At 43.7% G+C, this 24216-nt stretch overlaps 1 protein-coding gene across 7 annotated transcripts in view; it reads left to right on the top strand.

Moving 5' to 3' along the window:
- MEF2A (myocyte enhancer factor 2A) overlaps positions 1-24216 on the top strand; it is a 313252-nt gene that overhangs the window by 215932 nt on the left and 73104 nt on the right. For 3 of the 7 annotated variants that reach the window (XM_082253053.1, XM_082253051.1, XM_082253052.1), the window contains exons 4-5: positions 2395-2511; positions 2579-2716. In XM_082253053.1, coding sequence (XP_082109179.1) covers positions 2395-2511; positions 2579-2716 — 255 coding nt within the window. The remainder of the gene's footprint in view (positions 1-2394; positions 2512-2578; positions 2717-24216) is intronic. The other 4 variants (XM_082253055.1, XM_082253057.1, XM_082253054.1 and 1 more) reach the window with 2 other exon arrangements.

Here is a 24216-nt window from a genome sequence, read left to right as displayed (position 1 = left end):
GTTGGGAACCACTGACTTAAAGTGATTATAAAATCCTGTTCTATTAAAATAACAAACCTATCATACTTGCTTACTCTGTAAAGTGGTTTTGCACAGGGCAGTGCAGATCCTCCTCGAGTCCCAGGCTGGAGCTTCTGGCCCCTCCCCCCTGTTGAGTGCCACCACAGCAAGCAGCTTGCTATGGGGGCACCCGAGCCGAGCTGTAGCTCAGTGTATCCATTCAGACACAGAGCTGTCATTTGGCCCCACCCCCTCTCTCTTCTGATTTGGCTAACTGTGTTGGATTGATGGGAGCTAATAGCTGCTGTGTCTCAGCCATACAGGAGAGAGAGTGCCAGATGGCTGAGGCACTCTTGGGCAACACTGGATAGATAATAGGCTCAGATAAGTATTAGGGGGGTTGAGGGGAGCTGCTGCACACAGAAGGTTTTTTTCTCCTAATGCATAGAAATGCATTAAGCTAAACCTTCTGACTTTACAACCCCTTCAAAATACAAAAAGTCTATTTTATTCAATGACTAATGGCACAGCCCTTTACTATTGTTTGATAGCGGGAAAGCTCTTTAATCTACTCCTAAAAGCATATAGATTTGCTTTGCCTGGATAGTTTATTGTAAATTTAAGACAACCCAGTTTTGTGTCGTAGTTAATAACAAATATTCGATCTTTTTCAAGTGCAGCCAAACCTTCCAATTTATGACCACTTTTCCATACCAGCTTTATAATAAAGCAAACCTCAAAAATTATATGCACAAAACGGTAACCCGTTGCAAGCAACTTAATTTACCTTTTTCATCAGTTTAAAGCAGTTCTAGAAGATTCAGAACTGCTGGTTAGGCATTACCCTCCTTGTGTTGTGACCTCCTGCCTTATCTTATCATGTTGAACACTTGGAAGGGGGCAGTTATCAATCTTGCTACACAATAAGGGCAGCCATAGATTTTTTTCGAATCTTGGCCAGTTCAGCATGAACCAGCTGAAATTCGAACCTTGTGGGGGCAGGCTGAATGCAGCAAGCTGATCGATCAACTTGGATACAACTAGCCTGCTGGATTCACTTGCGATTATCACTAGCGGCTGCTGTAGCCACTGTCTTCTCCCGGTGGGGACAGCTTCCCCCGACCCCCTGCCGGGACTGGGAGCTGGCACTGGAGTTGTCACTGTCTGCGTTGATGGGGGAATCATGCAAATTTGCCACCATCTATGATCTGCCTAGGGCAGTGCAAATTTGAACAAGGGAGACAGGTTAGCCACAAGATTGTAGCTTTATTAATAAAGTCCTCCACAGCCAAGTTATACTACATATTATTAGTTGTGTTACAGAGTAGGGAAGAGAGAGAACCTCTGTTTTATTTCTGTTGGAGAGGAGGAGAATCCTCCCTTTGGGGACAGAGACAGCAATAAAATGGGGAAAAGGTTCCAACTGTTACCCAATTTAAAAAAAAATGGCCTTGGTTGTTTTTTTATGAGTGTTTTGTGGGAAAATCTGTCTCCCATCTTTGTACAACATGGACTCAAATAAGTCTCGGAGCAAGTGTCAGAGTTGATTGCTCAGAATAACGGGGCTTAAGCCTGAGGAATCCTATTGTAACTTCTTTCCCTAATTAGTGGCAGTTGGATTGGTCTAGATATGTACTTGATTCTGTTGGTAACTTGCTTGATAAATTTCCCTCATTGGCTGCAGTAGTCAAAACTCATGGGCACCCTATAAACTGATGTTCCTACAGACTGTTGATAGGAATGTGTTGATAGGAATGTGTCTATTCAGTTTTTGACTGTTTGTGTCTGTTACTGCAGGACGATGATCTGCACCCATAGCAGCACCTCACAAAAATGAATACGGTGGGGGATTATATATACATGAAATAGGAACACTTCTATGTACTCAAGTCTGGGTCACAAGTCCCTGAGATTTGATTTATTAGAACTGTGCAAGGCACTGCAGCCATGGGTAGAGGAGCTAAACGTAATTTTACTTATTTTTATATTTTCTAAGTATCCAGAACAAAGAACAATTTTGCCTGTAGGTGTCCTTTTTAAAGGTAACCTGTCATGAGAGGGACATGGTGGCTTTGATTTCAGAACTGTTCTTTTGTAGGTTACTTGGATGCCATGCTAACTTCTCTTACTATTATACTTTGAGTCACTGTCCCAGAACAAGCATGCAGATCAGGGCCTCTGACTTTCCATATCTGCATATGTTCCAGCTACAGACCTTTGAAAGTAAGAGGGTCAGCATAAAAGCCAATCAACTACCATTTTAGTAGAAAGTAAGCGATGAAGCCTCCATGTATCTCTCATGAAGGGTCAGCTTAAAGGGGGCACCCACTAAGGCCTAGATTCTTCATTCCCAGTTAGTGCAGTATGCGTGTGAATTTTCCAATTGTGTTTCAGACTCTCAAAAAGAAAGGCTTAGATGGTTGTGAAAGTCCAGATGCTGAGAGATACTTTGAGGAGGACACATTCAGCAAACTAAATGAAGATAATGATTTTGTTTTCAAGCGAGATCCTGTAAGTATTGTTCACCCCCTTCCCTTATTTGTATGTGTTGATCCTTTTTATTGACTTCATTGTTTAGGCTCTGAACAAGAAGGAACACAGAGGCTGCGACAGCCCGGACCCCGACGGCTCGTACGTCCTCACCCCCCACACCGAGGAAAAGTACAAAAAAATTAACGAGGAATTTGATAATATGATGCGCAATCATAAAATTTCTGTGAGTACAAGAGCTTTTTCTAGATAATTGGAGAAGAAAAGAAAAATGCCAGCCATTGATCCTTAAATGCAAATGCCAAAGTAGAGCCTACTTTTGTTATTTTTTTTTCTTTTTCTGTATTTTGTGTGTGCAGTATAAATCTAAATGAGCTGATTTTATTAAACGTTGCCTGTCATGAGAGAAATATGCTTGCTCAAGTCCTTCTGAAAAATAATAGTCTCATGGCTGCCATGCTGACTTTGTGACTTTGTGCCTTTTTAGTGCTGTCCCTCACTTGGAAAAAGTGTGCAGATTCATTGATATCCCTTATAACACCATGTCATGTTCACTTTAAAGGATAAGTTCACCTTTGTAAAATAAATAAATAAATGCACACCTTTTTGCAGGTAAAAAAAAAAAATGTGCATTTTATTTTTTTAATTAGGTGCCTGGAAAGCATTGCACCCACGATCAGTAGATTTGCAGGTGCGATGGAGGATTCCTGCAAACTGTCAGTGTAAGCTGTCGGCTCGTACTATTAGGCAGTTACACACAGACAAGGAAAAGACAATGAACTCCCTAGAGAGCCCTGGTAGTTAATTGAGAACTACAAGCTGACAGCCACAAGGTTCTGCCATTCACAGAACTCTGCAAAAAAATGTTCCCACTCCTGCAGCGGCTCCCTGATCTGCTGCCTGTAGTGACACCGAGCCAGGGATCATCTCCCCAAATTCACTGTCACTATTTAGAAAAAAAAAACACAGCCGGGTGGGTTTTTCTAAATAGTGACCGCAAGTTTGGGGAGAAGATCCTGGGCTCGCTGTCACTAGAGGCAGCAGATCGAGGAGCCGCTGTAGGATTGGGATCCTGTTACATGTTCCATCCTAAAAACAGGTGGAACATGTAACAGTTTCCCAAAGGTGAACTTACCCTTTAAAACTAGCAGTATGGGTTTGAGAGAGGGGGGGGGGGGGGAGTCCAGCAGCAGACTCAGCCCCACAATTACATGATGGCTTATCAGTTGTGTATAGATTTATGGCAGGCAGGCAGCAGCATTGGTGCAGCTAGAGCTAAAAGCACTGTATTGCACTAGACTGGAGCAGGCTTTCAGTGTGGGAGAGTGTGAAAATAGTTATACTGGGCACCACTGCACCCAATAGAGCAGCCTTTCTTTTACCCCAGGGGAGCCCTTGAAAAAATGTTTAGGTCCCAGGGAACCCCTGTTAAGATTAGTCTATGGGGAGTCATTGGGAAAATGCCCCTTACATTTGTGATGGTAAGTGGGAAGAATCCATCCCTTACAAGGGTGGCCACAATGACACACATGAAGTCATGTCGCTGGCTCTGCCAAATTGCTCTTGGACCCAGAACTATACAGGCACCATCAGATGTTAGGTTAGTTAGCCACAGGCCAAGGGAATGCTAGCTATACCTGGAGGGGGGATCCCAGGGTTTCATTGAACAATGATTGAGAATGGCTGTCATAGGGGCTGTATGGGCTTTAAAAGGCTATGTTCACCTTTTGGAGCATGTTACACCCATATTTAGTGTGTAACAAGCACCAGCAGACTACAGTGCATCCAGGAAAAATTCACAGTGCTTCAATTTCACTCCATTAATGACAACGTAAAAGAAGTTAGTTAGAAATCTTTGCAAATTTATTAATAATAAAAAAGGAAAAAAAAAAAATCCCATGTATATAAGTATTCACAGCCTTTGCCATAACACTCAAAATTGAGCTCAGGTGCATCCTGTTTCCACTGATCATCCTTGAGATGTTTCTACAACTTGATTGGAGTCCACCTGTGGTAAATTCAGTTAATTGGACATGATTTGGAAAGGCACACAGCTGTCTGTATAAGGTCCCACAGTTAACAATGCATGTCAGAGCACAAACCAAGCAATGAAGTCCAAAGGAATTGTCTATAGACCTCTGAGACATGATCGTATTGAGGCACAGATCTGGCGAAGGGTACAGAAAAATTTCTGCAGTATTGAAGGTCCCAATGTGCACAGTGGCCTCCATCATTCATAAATGGAAGACGTTTGGAACCACCAGGACTCTTCCTATAGCGGGCCACCCTGCCAAACTGAGCGATCGGGGGAAAAGGGCCTTAGTCAGGGAGGTGACCAAGAACCCGATGGTTACTCTGACAGAGCTCCAGTGTTTCTCTATAGAGAAAGGAGAACCTTCCAGAAGAAAAACCATCTCTGCAGCAGTCTGCCAATCAGGCCTATATGTTAGAGTGGCCAGACGGAAACCACTCCTCAGTAAAAGGCACATGACAACCCGCCTGAAGTTTGCCAAAAGGCACCTGAAGGACTCTGGCCGTGAAAAACACAATTCTCTAGTCTGATGAAACAAAGCATCACGTCTGGAGGAAACCAGGCACCGCTCATCAACCTGGCCAATACCATCCCTACAGTGAAGCATGGTGATGACCGCATCATGCTGTGGGGAGGTTTTTCAGCAACAGGAACTGGGAGACTAGTCCGTATCGAAGGAAAGATGAATGTAGCGATGTACAGAGACATCCTTGATGAAAACTTGCTCCGGACCTCAGACTCAGGCAAAGGTTCATCTTCCAACAGGACAATGACCCTAAGCATACAGCCAAGATAACAGAGTGGCTACGGGACAACTCTGTGAATGTCCTTGAGTGGCCCAGACTTGAACCTGATTGAGCATCTCTGGAGACATCTGAAAATGGCTGTGCACCAACGCTCCCCATCCAACCTGATGGAGCTTGAGAGGTCCTGCAAAGAAGAATGAGAAAAACTGACCAAAAATAGGTGTGCCAAGCTTGTAGCATCATACTCAAAAATACTTGAGGCTGTAATTGGTACCAAAGGTGCTTCAACAAAGTATTGCAAAAAGGCTGTGAATAATTATGTACATGGGATTTTTATCATTTTTATTTTTAATAAATTTAAAAAGATTTCAAAGAAACTTCTTTCACGTTGTCATTATGGGGTATTGTTTGTAGAATTTTGAGGAAAATAATAAATGCAATCAATTTTAGAATAAGGCTGTATCATAACAAAATGTGGAAAAAATGAAGCACTATGAATACTTTCAGGATGCACTATAAATCAAAATTTATGTTTAAAGTGTCTGGTGAGTTTACAGTACAACATGTCATGTGACTAGCATCCATTAACCCAACTTCTGGTCACCATGACCAGTGAGGTTGCGTTTTCCAGGTTTGTTGGTTCCCATAAATATTTGTTCAGGTGACAAAAATGGCTACTTGAAAAATATGAGGTATTAGTGACTACTTCTACGAAAAAGTATAAAACGCAGTACTTTCTTTCTAAAAGTGAAGGTATTTCCAGGTCTCACTTCCCTCACAGGTTCAAAAAATAAGGGGACCTCATTTGTGGGTCCATTTACAATTTTGTGTTTTAAAACTCATTCTGATGCTCTAAAACAGATGTATTGTTGTACCCCATAATGATGATAGTGCTTGTTCCCATATTGGTGCTGCATGTCTGAATTTGTTTTCTGTGTTGAAAGGCTTGTAGAAGTCTATGGCAGTGCATCATGATGCAAATAATATGCGTTTGGATGTGTTGGCAACCAGTATTAGCAGGCCCCTGATGTTATACCGATCTACGTCAAAATTCCAAAATAAAAAATGCATCAAAAATTCACGTACAAAGGAAATGCACATTGGTGCATGACAATGCGTCTGCCTCACTTTACAAAAAAATTCACCTCTGTGCACATGCAAACATGCATATGGACTAGTCATCGACCGATTATTGGCAAAGCCGATATATCGAGGGCCAATATGCACTTTGCCCGATATATCGGAATCGGCCTTTTGATTTACCGATATTGCCGATATTTCGGGAAAGTGCTTGTACTGGGGTGATGACTGCAGCTAGAGGCATCACCCCGGTACCGGTGTCCATAGCCGACGGTCGGCTGTCTTGTAATAACAAACTGATGCGGCTGAGAAGGCTTTTAAGTGCAGAGGAGGGGCTTGGGGTCCCCCACCCTTTCTTACATCACAGTGCACTCCCCTTACCTTGTGCTGCTGCTGGGAAGAAGCTGGAGGCATTGCTTGGAGCAGAAAGTACAGGGTCTGGAGAAGGACCAGAGGAGGTCTGGAGCTCTCCTGCAGCTGCAAGAGAGGTGCGAGGGCCACATAGAATGGCCTGAAGGGCCGGATTTGGCCGTGGGCCTTGTGTTTGACACATGTGCGCTAGAGAGTTTTTTTTTTTTTTTTCTTGGGAAAGTTCATGTGATAGCACCAGGCCAATCAGCACTGTCCAGAAAGAGGGTCAGGGATCCTGCATCCTGATAGGACAGTCAGTGCAGTATGAAAACTCCTCCAAGTTGTAACCAGACATTGAAAGAAGTCACAAGACTGCTATATACTGCTGACAAGAAAAGGTATTCAGCAGTTTATATTTACTAAAATAATTGCATTTCCATGTTCTGTGTACTGTGGGAGCCCAAATATAGTGACTGCAGGCTCCTGGGGAGACCAGATATAGTGAAGGCAGGCTCCTGGGGAGACCAGATATAGTGACTGCAGGCTTCTGGGGAGACCAGATATAGTGAAGGCAGGCTCCTGGGTTTAGTAACACTTTAACCTCCCTGGCGATAATCCCAGGTGTGGCTCTGGGTTCATTTTCAGTACCGAAAGCAGTAACCCTGAGCCACACTCGGGATTACCCTGTAGTGAAATTTACCTTGTCCCTATGATCCCCCCGATGTCCTCTGGCCAATGCCGATGTTTTATCAGAATACTGCTTCCTATCAGATTCTGCAACCGGAAGTGATGGCCAAGAAAACTTACTGCGCATGCGCCATGCTTTCCAACATGGGCACTATGCATTCCAATAGCTTTCCTAATGTAACCGAACACGAAGCAGCAGCAGAGACAGTCAGGTCCATAAATTTTAGGACATCGACACAATTCTAATCTTTTTGGCTCTATACACCACCACAATGGATTTGAAATGAAATAAACAAGATGTGATTTAACTGCAGACTTTCAGCTTTAATTTAATTGTATATACATACAAATCAGGTGAAAGGTGTAGGAATTACAACAGTTTGTATATGTGCCTCCTACTTTTTAAGTGCTCAGCTGTTCCATGGCCAGGTGTGTGTTATTCCCTCATTATCCCATTTACAAGGAGCAGATAAAAGGTCCAGAGTTAATTTCAAGTGTGCTGTTTGCATTTGGAATCTGTTGCTGTCAACCCTCAATATGAGATCCAAAGAGCTGTCACTATCGGTGAAGCAAGCCATCATTAGGCTGAAAAAACAAAACAAACTCATCAGAGAGATAGCAAAAACATTAGGTGTGGCCAAATTAACTGTTTGGAACATCCTTAAAAAGAAAGAACGCACCGGTGAGCTCAGCAACACCAAAAGACCTGGAAGACCATGGAAAACAACTTTGGTGGATGACCGAAGAATTCTTTCCCTGGTGAAGAAAACACCCTTCACAACAGTTAGCCAGATCAAGAACACTCTCCAGGAGGTAGGTGTATGTGTGTCAAAGTCCACAATCAAGAGAAGACTTCACCAGAGTGAATACAGAGGGTTCACCACAAGATGTAAACCCATTGATGAGCCTCAAAAACAGGAAGGCCAGATTAGAGTTTGCCAAACAACAACTAAAAAAGCCTTCACAGTTCTCTTTGGACAGATGAGACCAAGATCAACTTGTACCAGAGTGATGGGAAGAGAAGAGTATAGAGAAGGAAAGGAACTGCTCATTATCCAAAGCATACGACCTCATCAGTGAAGCATGATGGTGGTAGTGTCATGGTGGTTCTCTTGTATTTATTGATGATGTGACTGCTGACAAAAGCAGCAGGATGAATTCTGAAGTGTTTCGGGCAATATTATCTGCTCATACTCAGCCAAATTCTTCAGAACTCATTGGATGGCGCTTCACAGTGCAGATGGACAATGACCCGAAGCATACTGCAAAAGCAACCAAAGAGTTTTTTAAGGGAAAGAAGTGGAATGTTATGCAATGGCCAAGTCAATCACCTGAGCTGAATCCGATTGAGCATGCATTTCACTTGCTGAAGACAAAACTGAAGGGAAAATGCCCCAAGAACAAGCAGGAACTGAAGACAGTTGCAGTAGAGGCCTGGCAGAGCATCACCAGGGATGAAACCCAGCGTCTGGTGATGTCTATGCGTTCCAGACTTCAGGCTGTAATTGACTGCAATGGATTTGCAACCAAGTATTAAAAGGTGAAAGTTTGATTTAGGATTGTTAATCTGTCCCATTACTTTTGGTCCCTTAAAAGTGGGAGGCACATATACAAACTGTTGTATTTCCTACACCGTTCCCTGATTTGGATGTAAATACCCTCAAATTAAAGCTGAAAGTCTGCAGTTAAAGCACATCTTGTTTGTTTCATTTCAAATCCATTGTGGTGGTGTATAGAGCCAAAAAGATTAGAATTGTGTCTATGTCCCAATATTTATGGACCTGACTGTTTGTTCTTACAACCAAGCAACTCTTGAATTTCAGACTTATTTTTGCAGTAAACTCCCCTTATATACTGAAATAGACTATTTCACTGCGACCAAGTGAAAGTCTATTTCACTATATAATCAGTTTGTCGCTGAGCAGCGCGGGGTGTACCAAGATGGACGTCACCACCTGCTACCCGCGGGTTTCTCACTATATTTGCTATATTACAATAATAATATAAATGTAATACTGGTATTCATTCTTTAAGGTCAGTTTACTGGTAAAATAAATCCAAAATTCAAGACTTGCGTGGGTGTAAGATGTCCTCCTCTGCTTTGTGTTCTGTCACATTAGGAAAGCTATTAGAACGCATAGCGGCCATGTTGGAACGCACGCGCAGTACGTTTGTTTTTCTTTCCCAGCGTCACTTCCGGTGCAGAATCTGATAGGTAGCGGTATTCTGATAGAAGACCGGCATCCGTCTTCCGGGTTCCCTTCCCTGCGAGCACCGTGACGCAGGGGGGCGGAACCAGGCGGAAAATTTAAAAAAAAAAGTACACAAAACATGACCTGATACATTGTAATCTGTTAGGATTACATTACTGTACCAAACCATTTCACCTCAGTTTTGTCCCTAGTGCTTTGTCCAATGCCCTTCCTTTACTTTTTCAGTTTTATTCCTTTTATTTTTATTATTAATTTATTCATTTAATTAATTCATAATTTTTATTCACTTTTACGGTTTTATTCTTAAGAATTACAGGCCTACAATATAAAACAACAGTTTTCCATGCAAAACAATGTACCGCTTTGACATTCAAAAATACTGACATCATAGTTACGTAGTAGGTGAGGTTGAATAAAGACAATAGTCCATCCAGTTCAACCTGTGTAGGTGTGTGTGGCTGTAATCATCTCACATAGCCCTGAATGTTCTGATCCTTGAGATGTACGTCTAAGAGTCTTTTGAAAGCCACCATAATTCCCGCAGAAACCACCTCTTGTGGTAGAGAATTCCACAATCTTGTAGCCCTAACCGTAAAGAACCCCCCACGTTGCCTGAGGTTAAAACGCTTCTCCTGTAATCGCATTGTATGCCCTCGAGTCCTCATGCAATCCCTTCGACTGAACAGCTTATTTTCTAAGTTGAGATATTTAAAAATTGCTATCATGTCCCCCCTCAGGCGTCTCTTCTCCAGGGAGAATAAATCAAGCGATTGCAGACGCTCTTCATAATTAAGGTCCTCCAATCCCCTAATTAGTTAAGTTGCCCTTCTCTGGACTCTCTCCAGCTCCAACACATCCCTCCTGAGGACCGGCGACCAGAACTGGACAGAATACTCCAGATGCGGTCGGACCAGAGTTTTATAAAGTGGAAGGATTATAGTTTTATCTCTGGAATACATACCTTTCTTTATGCATGCTAATAATCTGCTGGTTTTGGCAGCTGCCGCTTGACATTGCATGCTATTGCCTAGTCTATCATCAACCAAGACTCCCAGATCTTTCTCCATTTTTGATTCCCCCAAAGGTTCCCCCCCTAACGTGTATTGTGCTTTTATGTTTCCAGTCCCCAAGTGCAAAACCTTACACTTTTCCACATTAAACCTCATTTGCCATGTCGTTGCCCATTCCGTTGTTTTGTCCAGGTCATTCTGTAGGATATCTGCTTCATGCTGTGCAGTTATTGCCCTGCCTAATTTTGTGTCATCTGCAAAAACTGATATTGAACTACTGATCCTGTCCTCAATGTTGTTTATGAATAAATTGAACAAGGTTTGTCCCAGGACTGAGCCTTGGGGCACCCTTCTTGCCACCTCAGACCAGTCTGAGTATGCGCTGTTTATTACCACCCTTTGGACACGCCTTTTTAGCCAGTTCCGTATCCAAGAGCAAACCCTGCTGTCGATACCTGCAGACCTTATTTTATAAATTAAGCGTTTGTGGGGAACTGTATCAAACGCCTTAGCGAAATCTAAGTACACCACATCCACTGGTCTGCCCCTATCTAGCTCACGGCTCACCTCCTCGTAGAATGTTAGGAGATTGGTTTGACAGGAACGCCCATTTGTAAACCCGTGCTGATTACCGCTGATGATGTTGTTGTCTTTAGCAAACTCTACGATATAGTCCCTTATCATCCCCTCCAGAAGTTTACATATTATTGATGTCAAACTGACAGGCCTATAATTTCCCGGTATATGCCATCACACCGTCGGGGAGGTTAAAGTGATTGTAAAGTCTCCTTTCCTTAAAAAAAAAAAAAAAAACACATGTTATACTTACCTCCTCTGTGCAGTTGGTTTTGCACAGAGCAGCCCAGATCCTCCTCTTATCGGGCCCCTCTTCGCTGCTCCTGACCCCTCCCTCCTGTTGAGTGCCCCCACAGCAAGCAGCTTGCTATAGGGGCACCCAAGCTGAGCTGCAGCTCTGTGTGTCCACTCAGACACGGAGCTGCCGTTCAACCTCACTCCCCTCTCTCTCCTGATTGGCTAACTGATTTTGACAGCCACAGGAGCCAATGGCGCCGCGGCAGTGTCTCCGCCAATCACAAGGGAGAGTCCTGGACAGCCGAGGAACTCATGGACATCGCTGGATAGAGAGGGGGCACAGATAAGTATGAGGGGGGCTGCTACACGCAGAAGGCTTTTTATCTTGATGCATAAAATACATTAAGTTAAAAAAAAAAAACCTTCCTGACTTTACATCTCCTTTAAGTAATGAAACAAAACTAGTTTTTTCATTCTGAACATGCCTAAACTTCATAGAAATTGGTTTGTGAAGATGTGTAAAGAGAAGTAGGCTTCACATTAGTTTACCTGTATGGATCCTATTATTTGTGACTGAATGATGTAAAGATCCCGATCTTTTTACTTCTGATTAACGCTTTCATCTGGCCAATCTGTGCCGTTAGATGGCAGGTTTAGCATCACAAGTCAAGGGAAGTCTGCCAATGCAGACATAAGCTGGAAGAAAAGGTGCATAGCATTGGGACTTTGCATTGGGACTTTGCATTGGTCCGTTACAAAAAAAGGGTCACCAGTACAACTCTACTTCACCTGGCACAACTCTCCTTATCTTGGGTTTCTATTAGAACATTTCTGCTGTGCCACCACAGTACTTTGTCCTTTAGCTTCAAAGAGCCATGCCATGTGTGTCATATTAAATGTGAAAATGACTCCCATGCAGATGTAGAAGAATTCATTAGGAATATTCCGCTTGCCTCGCAGTGTACTTATTTCTTTCCAGGAATGCAATTGCAATTATTTTCATAAACAGATGGCCTTTCTTCACAATCTGTCAACCTGTTGATGAAATGTTAAAGGCTGTTTTTGCCAATTATTTGTCTTTTTTTTCAATTTGTTATATTGCTATGCTTGCATATTAATATGGTAGATTACACCACTTATATACTAATGCCTGATGTTTCTCTTATAAAAGGCGGCGTAACTTTACCAATGGTTGTGAAGAATCTATGCTGCTACAACACTATATGCAATGAATGTGCTTGTCAAATTTCCATATTTGTTTTTGTGAGCTAACCATGCACTAAAAGCACAACTGTGCCCAGGCAATGAACACCTAAATATTTTACGTATTCTTAAAAAGCATTAAATAAAGCTGGTCAAGCGCCTGTTGACCAGTGTAGTTACTGGCACTGTGGAGCAATTTAATCTCAAAGTAAACAATAGAAGCAAAGAATAATTATCACCAAAAGTTGAAAATCATTGTTGAATTCCCCAATGGGATCCAATGCACTTTTCACTTGATACTCTACAGATTGTACAGATGTAATTTTCTTTTTTTTTTTAAGTCAGATAAAGGTTTGAGATGTCACAAATTTGTACAACCAGACATTAAAATTACATGTAGTTCACATCCAATATCAATTCCACGCAGTATTGTAATTCTTGTCACGAGAATGCTTTAAGGCGGAGTTCCGGCCTCGGGGGTCAATTTGAACTAAAAATACCCCCGGGACAGTCAGGGCTAGTACATTCCATATTGGATAGCCTCTGAACTTTCCCAGGTCACACTTAGGGTCCATGTACACGGGACGTTGTTAAAAGTCCCTTTGAATGCTGGAATTTTTAGGACGTTTGAAACGTCCGTTCGGTCGCGTTTGTACCCGCGTTTAGCGGGCGTTTGCGTTTAGAACCGTTCCTAGAGGTCAAAAAAATTATTCCCCTTTAAAATGGAAAAACGCGATCGCCAAACGCGAGTCATCGCGTTCGGTCGCGTTTTTGCGTTTGGAACGCCGGGAAACACACGTTCGAATGCAAATAATTGCGTTCTAAAAAAGTCCCTGAACGCAACTGCCCGCAAACGACCGCAAACGACCTGGTGTACATGGACAGATAAGATAAAATGTAGATGGGTTCAGGGGCTTCTAAAAAAAATGCCCAACTGCTCCTAAACGGCCATTTCCAGCGTCCCATGTACATGGAGCCTTACCTGTAAGAAGAAATACTTACCTTGAAAATGTCTTCTCCAGCGCTGCCATCTCAGGTGTGGGCAGCTGAAGCCGCAGCGTCCCTCTTCGTGTCCTCTTCCGTGACGTCTGAGTCCCACAATGCACTGCACCGGCCCCGCTCGTCACTTCCGGTGCAGGCGCGACATCCCTGCAGCCTGAAGCTGTTTAGCAGTGAATGCCACGCCTGCACCGGAAGCGACAAGCGGGGCCGGTGCAGGCGCATTGATTCCTGGGAGCGATGACGTTCAGCTCCCAGGAATCATCGCAAATCGGAAGTGACGGCGCGGGCCGCGCCCGCAAAGGAAGGAGGTGGAAGGAAGGGGAGTATGTTTTCTTCTATAATAAGGCAAGCGACCAAAAAAAAAAAATCGCCAGTATCCATTTCTTTTTCAGGTTCCCCTTAGCAAGTGGATGGCCCAAAATCAATTTTATCAATTTTGTGGCCGGAACTCTGCTTTAAGTGCCCTTTAGAGCTGTATCTAGGGCCGTGCACAACCGGGACACTAGGGCCCTCATACCAAAGCAGGTAGACAAGCATTAAACATTTGGAAAACTAGGGCATACAAATTTCAGCCATACCAGCTAAAATATCAATTTTTGTGCTATATTTCACAACAATAACTTGTCCATTACTAAATTATCTGGGGCCAAACCAGGAGAAGCCAACCAGCTACCCCATACCTTCTCAAATTTGGAAAAGCTGCCCCTATGCTAATATATCAGCTTTTATGACCTCAATGTTGTGCCCATTAGCAATTAACTCGGGCATATTCGGTTTGAGCCCACCAGAAAGCCGGCACTACACATCGCCAATCATAGGCAGCGTGTGCATGTGCAGCTGCCGGTCAGGAACTGCCTATTATTAGCGGTGTGCAGTGACGGCTTCCTAGCGGGCTCAATCTGAACACGCCCGAGCCCATCTGTGCAAGCCACATTTGAGGCGAAGGGGGAGTACTGGAAGTCCAATGAAGTAAAATGAGCCTGCAAGCCTGAAACAATGCTCTGGATGCGGCCTTCTTTAACATACCTATCTGGTATTACAGCATCAAGCAAACCTAGTATAAAGTGTTTAGGATCCATGCCTATGGAGATCTGAAATGTGGAGTTCACCGTAGTAACCACAGCACTCCAGTAGCTTTGGGCACCTTCATAGCAAGTAAAATAACATTTTTATTTCTGTCTGTGCCAGCTGTAGCTGCACCCAAGGCTAAAGCCTTCTTTATGAGCATTCCTTTTGGGCAGCTACAGTATCTCACAAAAGTGAGTACACCCCTCACTTTTTTGTAAATGTTATTATACCTTTTCATGTGACAACACTGAAGAAATTACACTTTGCTACAATGTAAAGCAGTGAGTGTACAGCTTGTATAAAAGTGTAAGGGTCCTTTCACATGGCCGCTCCGTGTGAAAGGTCCGCTGCGGGACTTTTTTTTTTCCACGGAGCGGATGACATTTCTGTCATCCGCTCCGTGTCCCCGCATATCATCCCATCCGTTTGCGGATGATATGCGGACATAATGTAAGTATATGGCACTGCGGATGTCAGCGGATGACACCGCTGACATCCGATTTTCCTTCCTTTCCATTTTTTACACGGAAGAAAAAATGGGGTTCTGTTCCATTCGAAAAAACGGAACAGAACTGAAAGGAGGAAAATCAGATGTCAGCGGATGGTATTCCACTGACATCCGCAGTGCCATTCACTTACATTATGTCCGCAAATCATCCGCAAGTGGATGGGATGATTTGTGGACACACGGAGCGGCCGTGTGAAAGGACCCTTAATTTGCTGTCCCCTCAAAATAACTCAACATACTTCCACTAATGTCTAAACTGCAGGCAACAAAAGTGAGTACACCCTTAAATGAAAATGTCCATATTAGGCCCAAAGTGTCAATATTTTGTGTGGCCACTATTCTTTCCATTATAACAAGCTAAACAAATTAAACTAACAACACTATTATTTCCCAGCACTACCTTAACCCTCTTGGGCATGGAGTTCACCAGAGCTTCACAGGTTGTCACTGGAGTCCTCTTCCCCTCCTCATTGATGACATCACGAAGCTGGTGGATGTTAGAGACCTTGCGCTCATCCATCTTCCGTTTGAGGATGCCCCACAGAAGCACAATAGGGTTTAGGTCTGGAGACATGTTTGGCAACTCCATCACTTTTACCCTCAGCTTTGTTAGCAAGGCAGTGGTTGTCTTGGAGGTGTGGTTGAGGTCCTTATGTTGGAATACTGCCTAAGCCCAGTCCCTGAAGGGAGGGGATCATGCTCTGCTTCATTATGTCATAGTACATATTGGCATCCATGGTTCCCTCAATTAACTGTAGCTCCCCAGTGCCGGAAGCACTCATGCAGCACCAGACCATGATACTCCCCATCACCATGCTTGCTGTAGGCAATATACACTTGTCTTTGTACTTGACACCATCTGAACCAAATCCATTTATCTTGGTCTCATCAAACCACAGGACATGGTTCCAGTAATCCATGTCCTTAGTCTGCTTGTCCTCAGCAAACTGTGCAGGCTTTCTTGTGCATCATCTTTAGAAGAGGCTTCCTTCTGGGATGACAACCATGCAGACCAATTTGGTGCAGTGTGTGGCGTTTGGTCTGAGCACTGACAGCTGCCACGCCCCCCCCCCCCCCCACACACACACACACACACACACACACACACCCCTTCAACCTCTGCAGCAATTCTGACAGCGCTCATTCGTTTATTTCTCATAGACAATCTCTGGATATGAGGCTGAGCACGTGCACTCAACATCGTTGGTCGACCATAGCGAAGCCTGTTCTGAGTGGAACCTGTCCTGTTAAACCGCTGTATGGTCTTGGCCACCGTGCTGCAGCTCAGTTTCAGGGTCTTGGCAATCATCTTATAGCCTAGGCCATCTTTATATAGAGCAACAATTCTTTTTTTTTTTTCAGATCCTCAGAGATCCTCTTTACCATGAGGTGCCATGTTGAACTTCCAGTGACCAGTATGAGAGCAATCACACCAAATTTAACACACCTGCTCACCATTCACACCTGAAACCTTGTAACATTGACGAGTCACATGACACCGGGAGGGGAAAATGGCTAATTGGACCCAATTTGGACATTTTAACTTAGGGTGTACTTACTTTTGTTGCCAGCGGTTTAGACATTAATGGCTGTGTGTTGAGTTATTTTGAGGGGACAGCAAATTTACACTGTTATACAAGCTGTACACGCACTACTTTACATTGTAGCAAAGTGTCATTTCTTCAGTGTTGTCACATGAAAAGATATAATAAAATATTTACAAAAATGTGAGGGGTGTACTCACTTTTGTGAGATACTGTATAGCCAGCATTGAAGCCATCAACACCTCTCTATTCTGCAGCCCTCCATCTAATCCTGCAGCACTCTGCCTCTTCTGCCCTCCTCTGCCCACTTCCTTCTACTGATAGGAAAGACTAAGCCCCCCTCTGCCCCCCCTAACACTTACCTGAGGTCCCTCTCTGTCAAGCGATGTCCATTGGCTGCCGCTGCTGTCAATCAAAGTCAGCTAGCCAATCAGGAGAGGGGGGCGTGATCGCGGTTCCATGTCTGAATGGAACACAGGGAGCTGGAATACTCTCGAGTGCCCCCATAGCAACCTGCTTGCTGTGGGGGCACTTAACAAAAGGGAGGGGCCAGGAGAGCAGTAGAGGGACCAGAGAAGAGGAAGACCTGGGCTGCTCTATGCAAATCCACTGCAACAGAGCAGGTAAGCATAATAGGTTTGTTCTTTTTTTTATAGAAAAAAAAAAAATCGAGACTTTACAATCACTTTAAGAATATGAAAATGTTTGAATATTCATAGCCTGAGGGCCACAGTTCTGTTTTTAAGAACTGCCTAGCACAGGCTTAAATTATGTGAACAATAATTTCCTAAGCCACGGTTTGTTATATTTTGGGGCACATATGATGACTTCATCTTATCAACGATGCAATCATTTTGCAACCAGATTTTCTGTCTAGGCAGGATGATGACAAATATTGTCCCATACACAGGCAAGTTGTTATCTAGTTAGCTTTTCCTGGCAGACTGTTTGCAGAGAATGAAAGACCCTTCAGTTTTAACAGTGAGTCTTCGGTCACACTGAATCCAACTTTGAAAAGGATTTTAAAGTTGCATGTCAGTTTGACTTCAGGCGCGACGTAGAAGACATCTGTGCGACTTCATGCACAGATGTCTATGCAAGTCGCACCTGAACTTGCAAAAAGTACTGCAGGATCTACTTGCGGACAATAGGGGGCGACTTGTCAGGTGATTTGAAACTATCAATCACATGTCAAGTTATTATTATTCAAGATATATATTGTGGCAACAGTTTGCACAGCTCTTTACAATGTAAAGGTAGACCATACAGCAACAATTCAATACAAGGGGGTTAGGAGGGCCCTGTTTCTGTGAGCTTACAATCTAATAGGGATGGGCTTTGGGAACAAAAGGTAAAAATTATGAGAAATGAGCTGATGTGAGAAATAGAAGATTTGGGTATTAGCTGAAGGCAAGATAGACCTCCCTGTAGAGATGAGTTTTCAGGGATCTCCTAAAAGTGGACAGAGTAGGTGCTAGCCCAGAGATCCTCAAACTACGGCCCTCGAGCTGCTGCAGAACTACACGTCCCACGAGGCATGGTAAAACTCTGACATTCACAGACATGACTAGGCATTATGGGAATTGTAGTTCCTGAACAACTGGAGGGCCGTAGCTTGAAGACCCCTGTGCTAGCCAGAGAGATTGGGGTAGTGACTTCCAGAGGATGGGAGTGACTCTGGAGACGAGCATGGGAGGAGGAGACAAGGGAGCTAGAGAGCAGGAGGTCATTTGAGGAGTGGAGAGGATGGTTTGGGTGATATTTGGAGCCAGGATTGGTGATGTAGCTCGGGCAGAGTTTTAAATGGCTGTGTATGTTATTGTTAGTGTTTTGAATTTCATTCGTTAGGCAATGGGAAGCCAGTGGAGAGATTGGCAGAGAGGGTTGGTGGACACTGAGCTGGTGGATGAGTCTGGCAGCATCATTGATGATGGACTGAAGAGGGGGTAGATTGTGGAGAGGTAGGCCAATGAGGAGGGAGTTACAATAGTCAAGGCGAGAGATGACAAGGGAGTGAATTAGCTGCCCGGTGTAACCCCGGGGGCTTACAGCACTACTACTGTTAACACTTATTCAGACCTCACTCAAGCGAATGCAGCCCGCTCTTTTAAAAAAAATAAGTTTTTAACCACTTTACCGCTGCTCACTAGAGCTCTACTGCGGCAAAGTGGTTCGATAACGTCTGGCGACGTAAACCTATGTCGCCAGACATTCCCCTCTCTCGGCGGCGCCGCCGGCTCGCTCCCGCTGTATTCAGTCACATCGGGAGTCGGGCCAGGGGAGGAGCAGCGGCGATCGCCGCTGCTTTTTCCCGATCATCGGGGAATTGAGTCTGGAGATCCGCCCGCTTGTGTAAACACAGCGGGCGGATCTCCTAAGTGACAGGCAGGGACAGATTGCAGGGTTTAGCATAGCTGAACCTGCGATCTGTCCCTGTGTCACTCAGTCACCTCCCCCCACACATGTCAGTAAGCACCAGGCATACATTAACCCCTCCCTCTCCAATAAAATTAACCTCTTCCCTGCCAGTGTAATTTTTACAGTAACAGTGCATATTTATAGAACTGATTACTGTAGTAATGTCACTGGTACTCCCAAAAATGTCAGTCAAGGGTCCAATCTGTCCGCCGCAATGTCGCAGTCCCGCAAAAAAAATCGCAGATCGCCGCCATTACCCGTTAAAAAAAAAAAAACACCAAAAACGACAAATCTTTCCCTTAGTTAGTAAACGCAATAACTTTTGCGCAAACCAATCAAAATACGCTTATTGCGATTTTTGTTTTTACCAAAAATATGTAGCAGAAAACAAATTGGCCTAAAATGATAAAAAATTTTGATTTTTACTTTTTTTGGGGGGGGAAATTTCATATTAAAAAATTTGAAAAATATTGTTATTTTTTCAAAATTGTCGCTCTTTTTTTTGGTTATAGCGCAAAAAGTAAAAATCACACAGGTGATCAAATACCACCAAAAGAAAGCTAGATTTGTGGGAAAAAAAGGACGTAAATTTCGTTTGGGTACGGCGTTGCATGACCGCGCAATTGTCAGTTAAAGTCACACAGTGCCGAATCGCAAAAAGTGGCCCAGACGTAAGACAGCAAAATCCTCCGGTGGTAAAGTGGTTAAACCATAATTTAAAAAAAAAAAAAAAAATGTCAGGTCTACCAACGCTTTATTTGAATGGCAGTTCCAATACAGGATGATGTGCCATGTGACATTTACCCATTAAGGCTCTATCGTAGCACTCGAAATGTCATGTGATTCAGGCGATATGACATAACTAGGCAATTTGTGAAGTGCTGTGCCTTCTCTAAAGGTGAAGGAGCAAGTCATCTATTGCAACTCTAGAAACCTACGACCTGCCATCAGGAAGTAGGCCTGCCTGTTACATATATGTGACCCTCTAATAAGTTAGGTTTATTATTTGTACCTAGCGGCATACTCTAATCTAGTATTTGAGCACCATAAAGGGATTTCTTATGTTCTGAAATAGGTGGATTTATTGTGCAACGCTGATCTGCCATTAATACTTCCGCCTGAATAACGAGCAAATTACATTAGGCAGTAACAGTCGCATATAAATTTTATGTGACCCGCTATTTATGAAATTTTCCCCTCCTTGGATATAAAAACTATTATTCTTTGATGTGTAGTGAATTGCCTTGTGTCATCAAATGTGGAGTTTTCCTCATGCCTATCTGGAGGCAAATACTGTGTCCTTTTATTGGTAAAACCCAAATATATTTTTTAGCACTCCAATCAAACAATAAAGAGGTGCAGATGACAAACTCCACAGTCAGCACAGAAAAAATACACAGATTGCATGCTTGTTTATGGCAGCCCCGTTGTCTCCTGAGACTAGAGCTACAAGGTCATTTTATCTCTTTCTACTAAGATTGTTCTACTTGAAACCTTGGGAATACAAATCTTATGTTCTCACACCATGTGCACAGCTTGGGCTCAACACTGACCTGTCAATTAAGCAACCGGTATCAGCTGCCATCAGGTCCTCCTTCCATCACCTCGGGATGTTAGAAAAATCAAACCTCTGATTCCAACAGAGGATATGCCAAAATTAACCTGTGCATTGGAACATCCACATTGGACCACTGCAGCGCCCTCTACTATGGTCCCCTAAGAAAGAACATTGATTTCAGCTGGTACAGAATACCATGGCCAGGCTACTTACCCACCAACCACATCACTGCCACACCTTCCCAAATTTTCACTCCCTATGCTGCTTTTCGATTAGAGGGTATCCTTTAGGCTCAGCTTACTTTTAAACCCCCTAAATAATATGGGCCCCAGTTATCTGCTCCAACTTATGGTTACCCATACCACCACGTTAATGTCGCTCCTCAGAGAAAGGAAAATGATGTGCCCACAGCCCTCTTCACTTTGTAGTTTTATCCTTAACTGATCAGAACCTACGGCCTACTGTTTTGAGAGCATTATTTATAGCCTGTAGAATAATTGTACTCAAGTGGACCTCCCGTCAACCCCCCTTTCCTTTTTGAATGGGTAACAGAGCTTAATAAATCTACACTATTACCAAAAGTATTGGGACGCCTGCCTTTACACACACACACAAACTTTAATGGCATCCCAATCTTAGTCTGTAGGGTTCAATATTGAGTTGGCCCACCCTTTGCAGCTATAACAGCTTCAACTCTGCTGGGAAGGCTGTCCTCAAGGTTTAGGAGTGTCTATGGCAGTGATGGCGAACCTTGGCACCCCAGATGTTTTGGAACGACATTTCCCATAATGCTCAACTATACTGCAGAGTGCATGAGCATCATGGCAATTGTAGTTCCAATACATCTGGGGTGCCAAGGTTCGCCATCACTGGTCTATGGGAATGTTTGACCATTCTTCCAGAAGCGCATTTGTGAGGTCAGGCACTGATGTTGGACAAGAATGTCTGGCTTGCAGTCTCCGCTCTAATTCATCCCAAAGGTGTTCTGTCGGGTAGAGGTGCATGCCAGTCAAGTTCATCCACCCCAAACTCACTCATCCATGTCTTTATGGACCTCGATTGTGCACTGGTCAAAATCATTTGGTGGAGGGGCGGGATTATGCTGTGGGGTGGTTTTTCAGGGGTTGGGCTTGACCCCTCAGCTCCAGTGAAGGGAACTCTTAAAGGGTCAGCATACCAAAACGTTTTGGACATATTCATGCTCCCAACTTTGTGGGAACAGTTTGGGGACGGCCCCTTCCTGTTCCAACATGACTGAGCACCAGTGCACAAAGCAAGGACCATAAAGACATGGATGAGTGAGTTTGGGGTGGAGGAACTTAACTGGCCTGCACAGAGTCCTGACCTCAACCCAATAGAACACCTTTGGGAGGAATTGGAGCAGAGACTGCGAGCCAGGGTTTCTAATTCAACATCCGTGCCTGACCTCACTGCACTCAACGTGATTTTGGAAGAGTGGTCAAACATTCCCATAGACACACTCCTAAACCTTGTGGACAGTCTTCCCAGAAGAGTTGAAGCTGTTATAGCTGCAAAGGGTGGGCTAACTCAATATTGAACCCTACAGACTAAGACTGGGATGCCATTAAAGTTCATGTGCATGTAAAGGCCAGCATCCCAATATTTTGGACAATATTGTACATACAAGGGCCAATTTGGACAGGAGCTAATTAACCGATCAGCATGTCTTTGGAGTGTTTTTTAGGAAATGGGAAAACATGGAAGAAACCCACACAAACACAGGGAGAACGTGCAAACTGTGTGCAGATGGTGTCCTGTGTAGTGACAGCAATTAAGCCACTGTGCTCCCCTATCAGTGGCTTAGTGTTTAGTGAGATGAAAAACCTAGACCAGTGATGGCGAACCTTGGCACCCCAGATGTTTTGGAACAACATTTCCCATGATGCTCAACTACACTGCAAAATGCATGAGCATCATGGGAAATCTACTTCCAAAACATCTGGGGTGTTAAGGTTTGCCATCACTGACCTAGACAAAACCATGTGATATAATGTGGCATGTTCATGAATTTTTATCAAGTAGAAAAACACGCACATTATCTAAAGATAAAATCCTGTATGAATTTCTACCTGTACAGCATAAATTTTGTAAAATTGTACTGGAACATGGCAGTGTGCTGTGCTTTTCATAGGTTTAGCGGTGCTCCACGCTGTTCCTTTATTTAATCTGCCAAGTCGTGTATGATTTTATGATTTAGGCCTACATAAGATCACAGTGGTGGGAAACCGATGTCTCTCTGAACTGCTTTGGTTGAAAGGAATGTCACAGAAGTGATAAAAGCAGAAGTTAGGTGGTGGACGATGTATTTTGTCTTATCTTTTCCTGTAAAGATTGCTCTAATCATCATTGCATGCATTACATAGATCACTTCTGTGACACTTGCTATAAAGACGCATGAAAATCTGTGCAAACCATTTTTTTTTTTTCTTCTACGAGATTCAATTAAAACAGTAAGGCTCCTTTCACACAGGAGATGGTATAGGCCGATGATGGATTCTAATTTTTATTGCCTCTGACCGCCTGCCTAGAAGCAGACAAGGTGCCCCTCCAAGCAGCACACGTTTATTGCTACATGCAGAGTTTGACAGACGGTACCACCTGTCGAGCTCTCCCACCTAAGTGAATAGGACCAGGCCGCAACCACGAGCTAAACGCTTGGCTCGTAGTTGCTGCATGGTGCCGTAGTGAACAATTGGCATTCAACAATAAAAATAAAAAAAAGCAGGCATCAGGAGACAGCACTTTTGCCTCCTGAATGCCTCTAACCTCTTTTCACCATCCTTTGAGAAATGATCCACCACGGATTGCTTTTCGGCGTGGTAGTAAACTTTACCGCTAGTGAGAAAGGAGCCTAAGTACGTTTTAGGTGCGGTGCATTTAAAAAGTCCTGCTTGCTGCATCTTTAATGCACTTTTATTAAAATGCACATTATATAGAGTTCAGTGATAACACATGTAGAACACACCACATGGAGGTGAACTGGGCCTAAATATATCAAACCATTTACTGCGTAAGGCCATATACACCTGTCAAGGGCCATGTTTTTCCTGCATGGGGGATGCACAGGTATTTTGTGCATCCCCATTAATTTAAATTAAGATTCAGCGGCTGCATGGACACATCCTCTGCTCTCAAAGTGTGGATGCTCAGCCCAGATAGGGTGCATTTGGGGCCATGCACCTGCATGGATGTCAGATTGGGAGCAGTGCCAAATGTCCGTGCAATCGCTGCATCCCAATTTAAATAAATGGGACTGCCTGCACGGGGATGCACAGAATGCCAGATTGCCTCTCGGGGGAACAGGAAGGAATTTCGTTTTTTTCCCCTGCTGTAGCAAATTGGATCATGCTTTGCTGGGTTTTTTTCTCCTTCCTCTGGATCAACTGCGGGTATAGGATTGTGTATATGGGATTGTATGGTTGGGTTTTCATTATTGTTTTTTTCTTTTGTTTTTTATTGGCTGAGCCAGATA

The sequence above is a fragment of the Pelophylax lessonae genome (assembly GCF_965119305.1).
Source record: "Pelophylax lessonae genome assembly, chromosome: 4".
NCBI classification, from domain to species: Eukaryota; Metazoa; Chordata; class Amphibia; order Anura; family Ranidae; genus Pelophylax; species Pelophylax lessonae.
The sequence above is the reverse complement of the archived record's forward strand: the minus strand, read 5'-3'. Positions and strand labels throughout refer to the sequence as shown.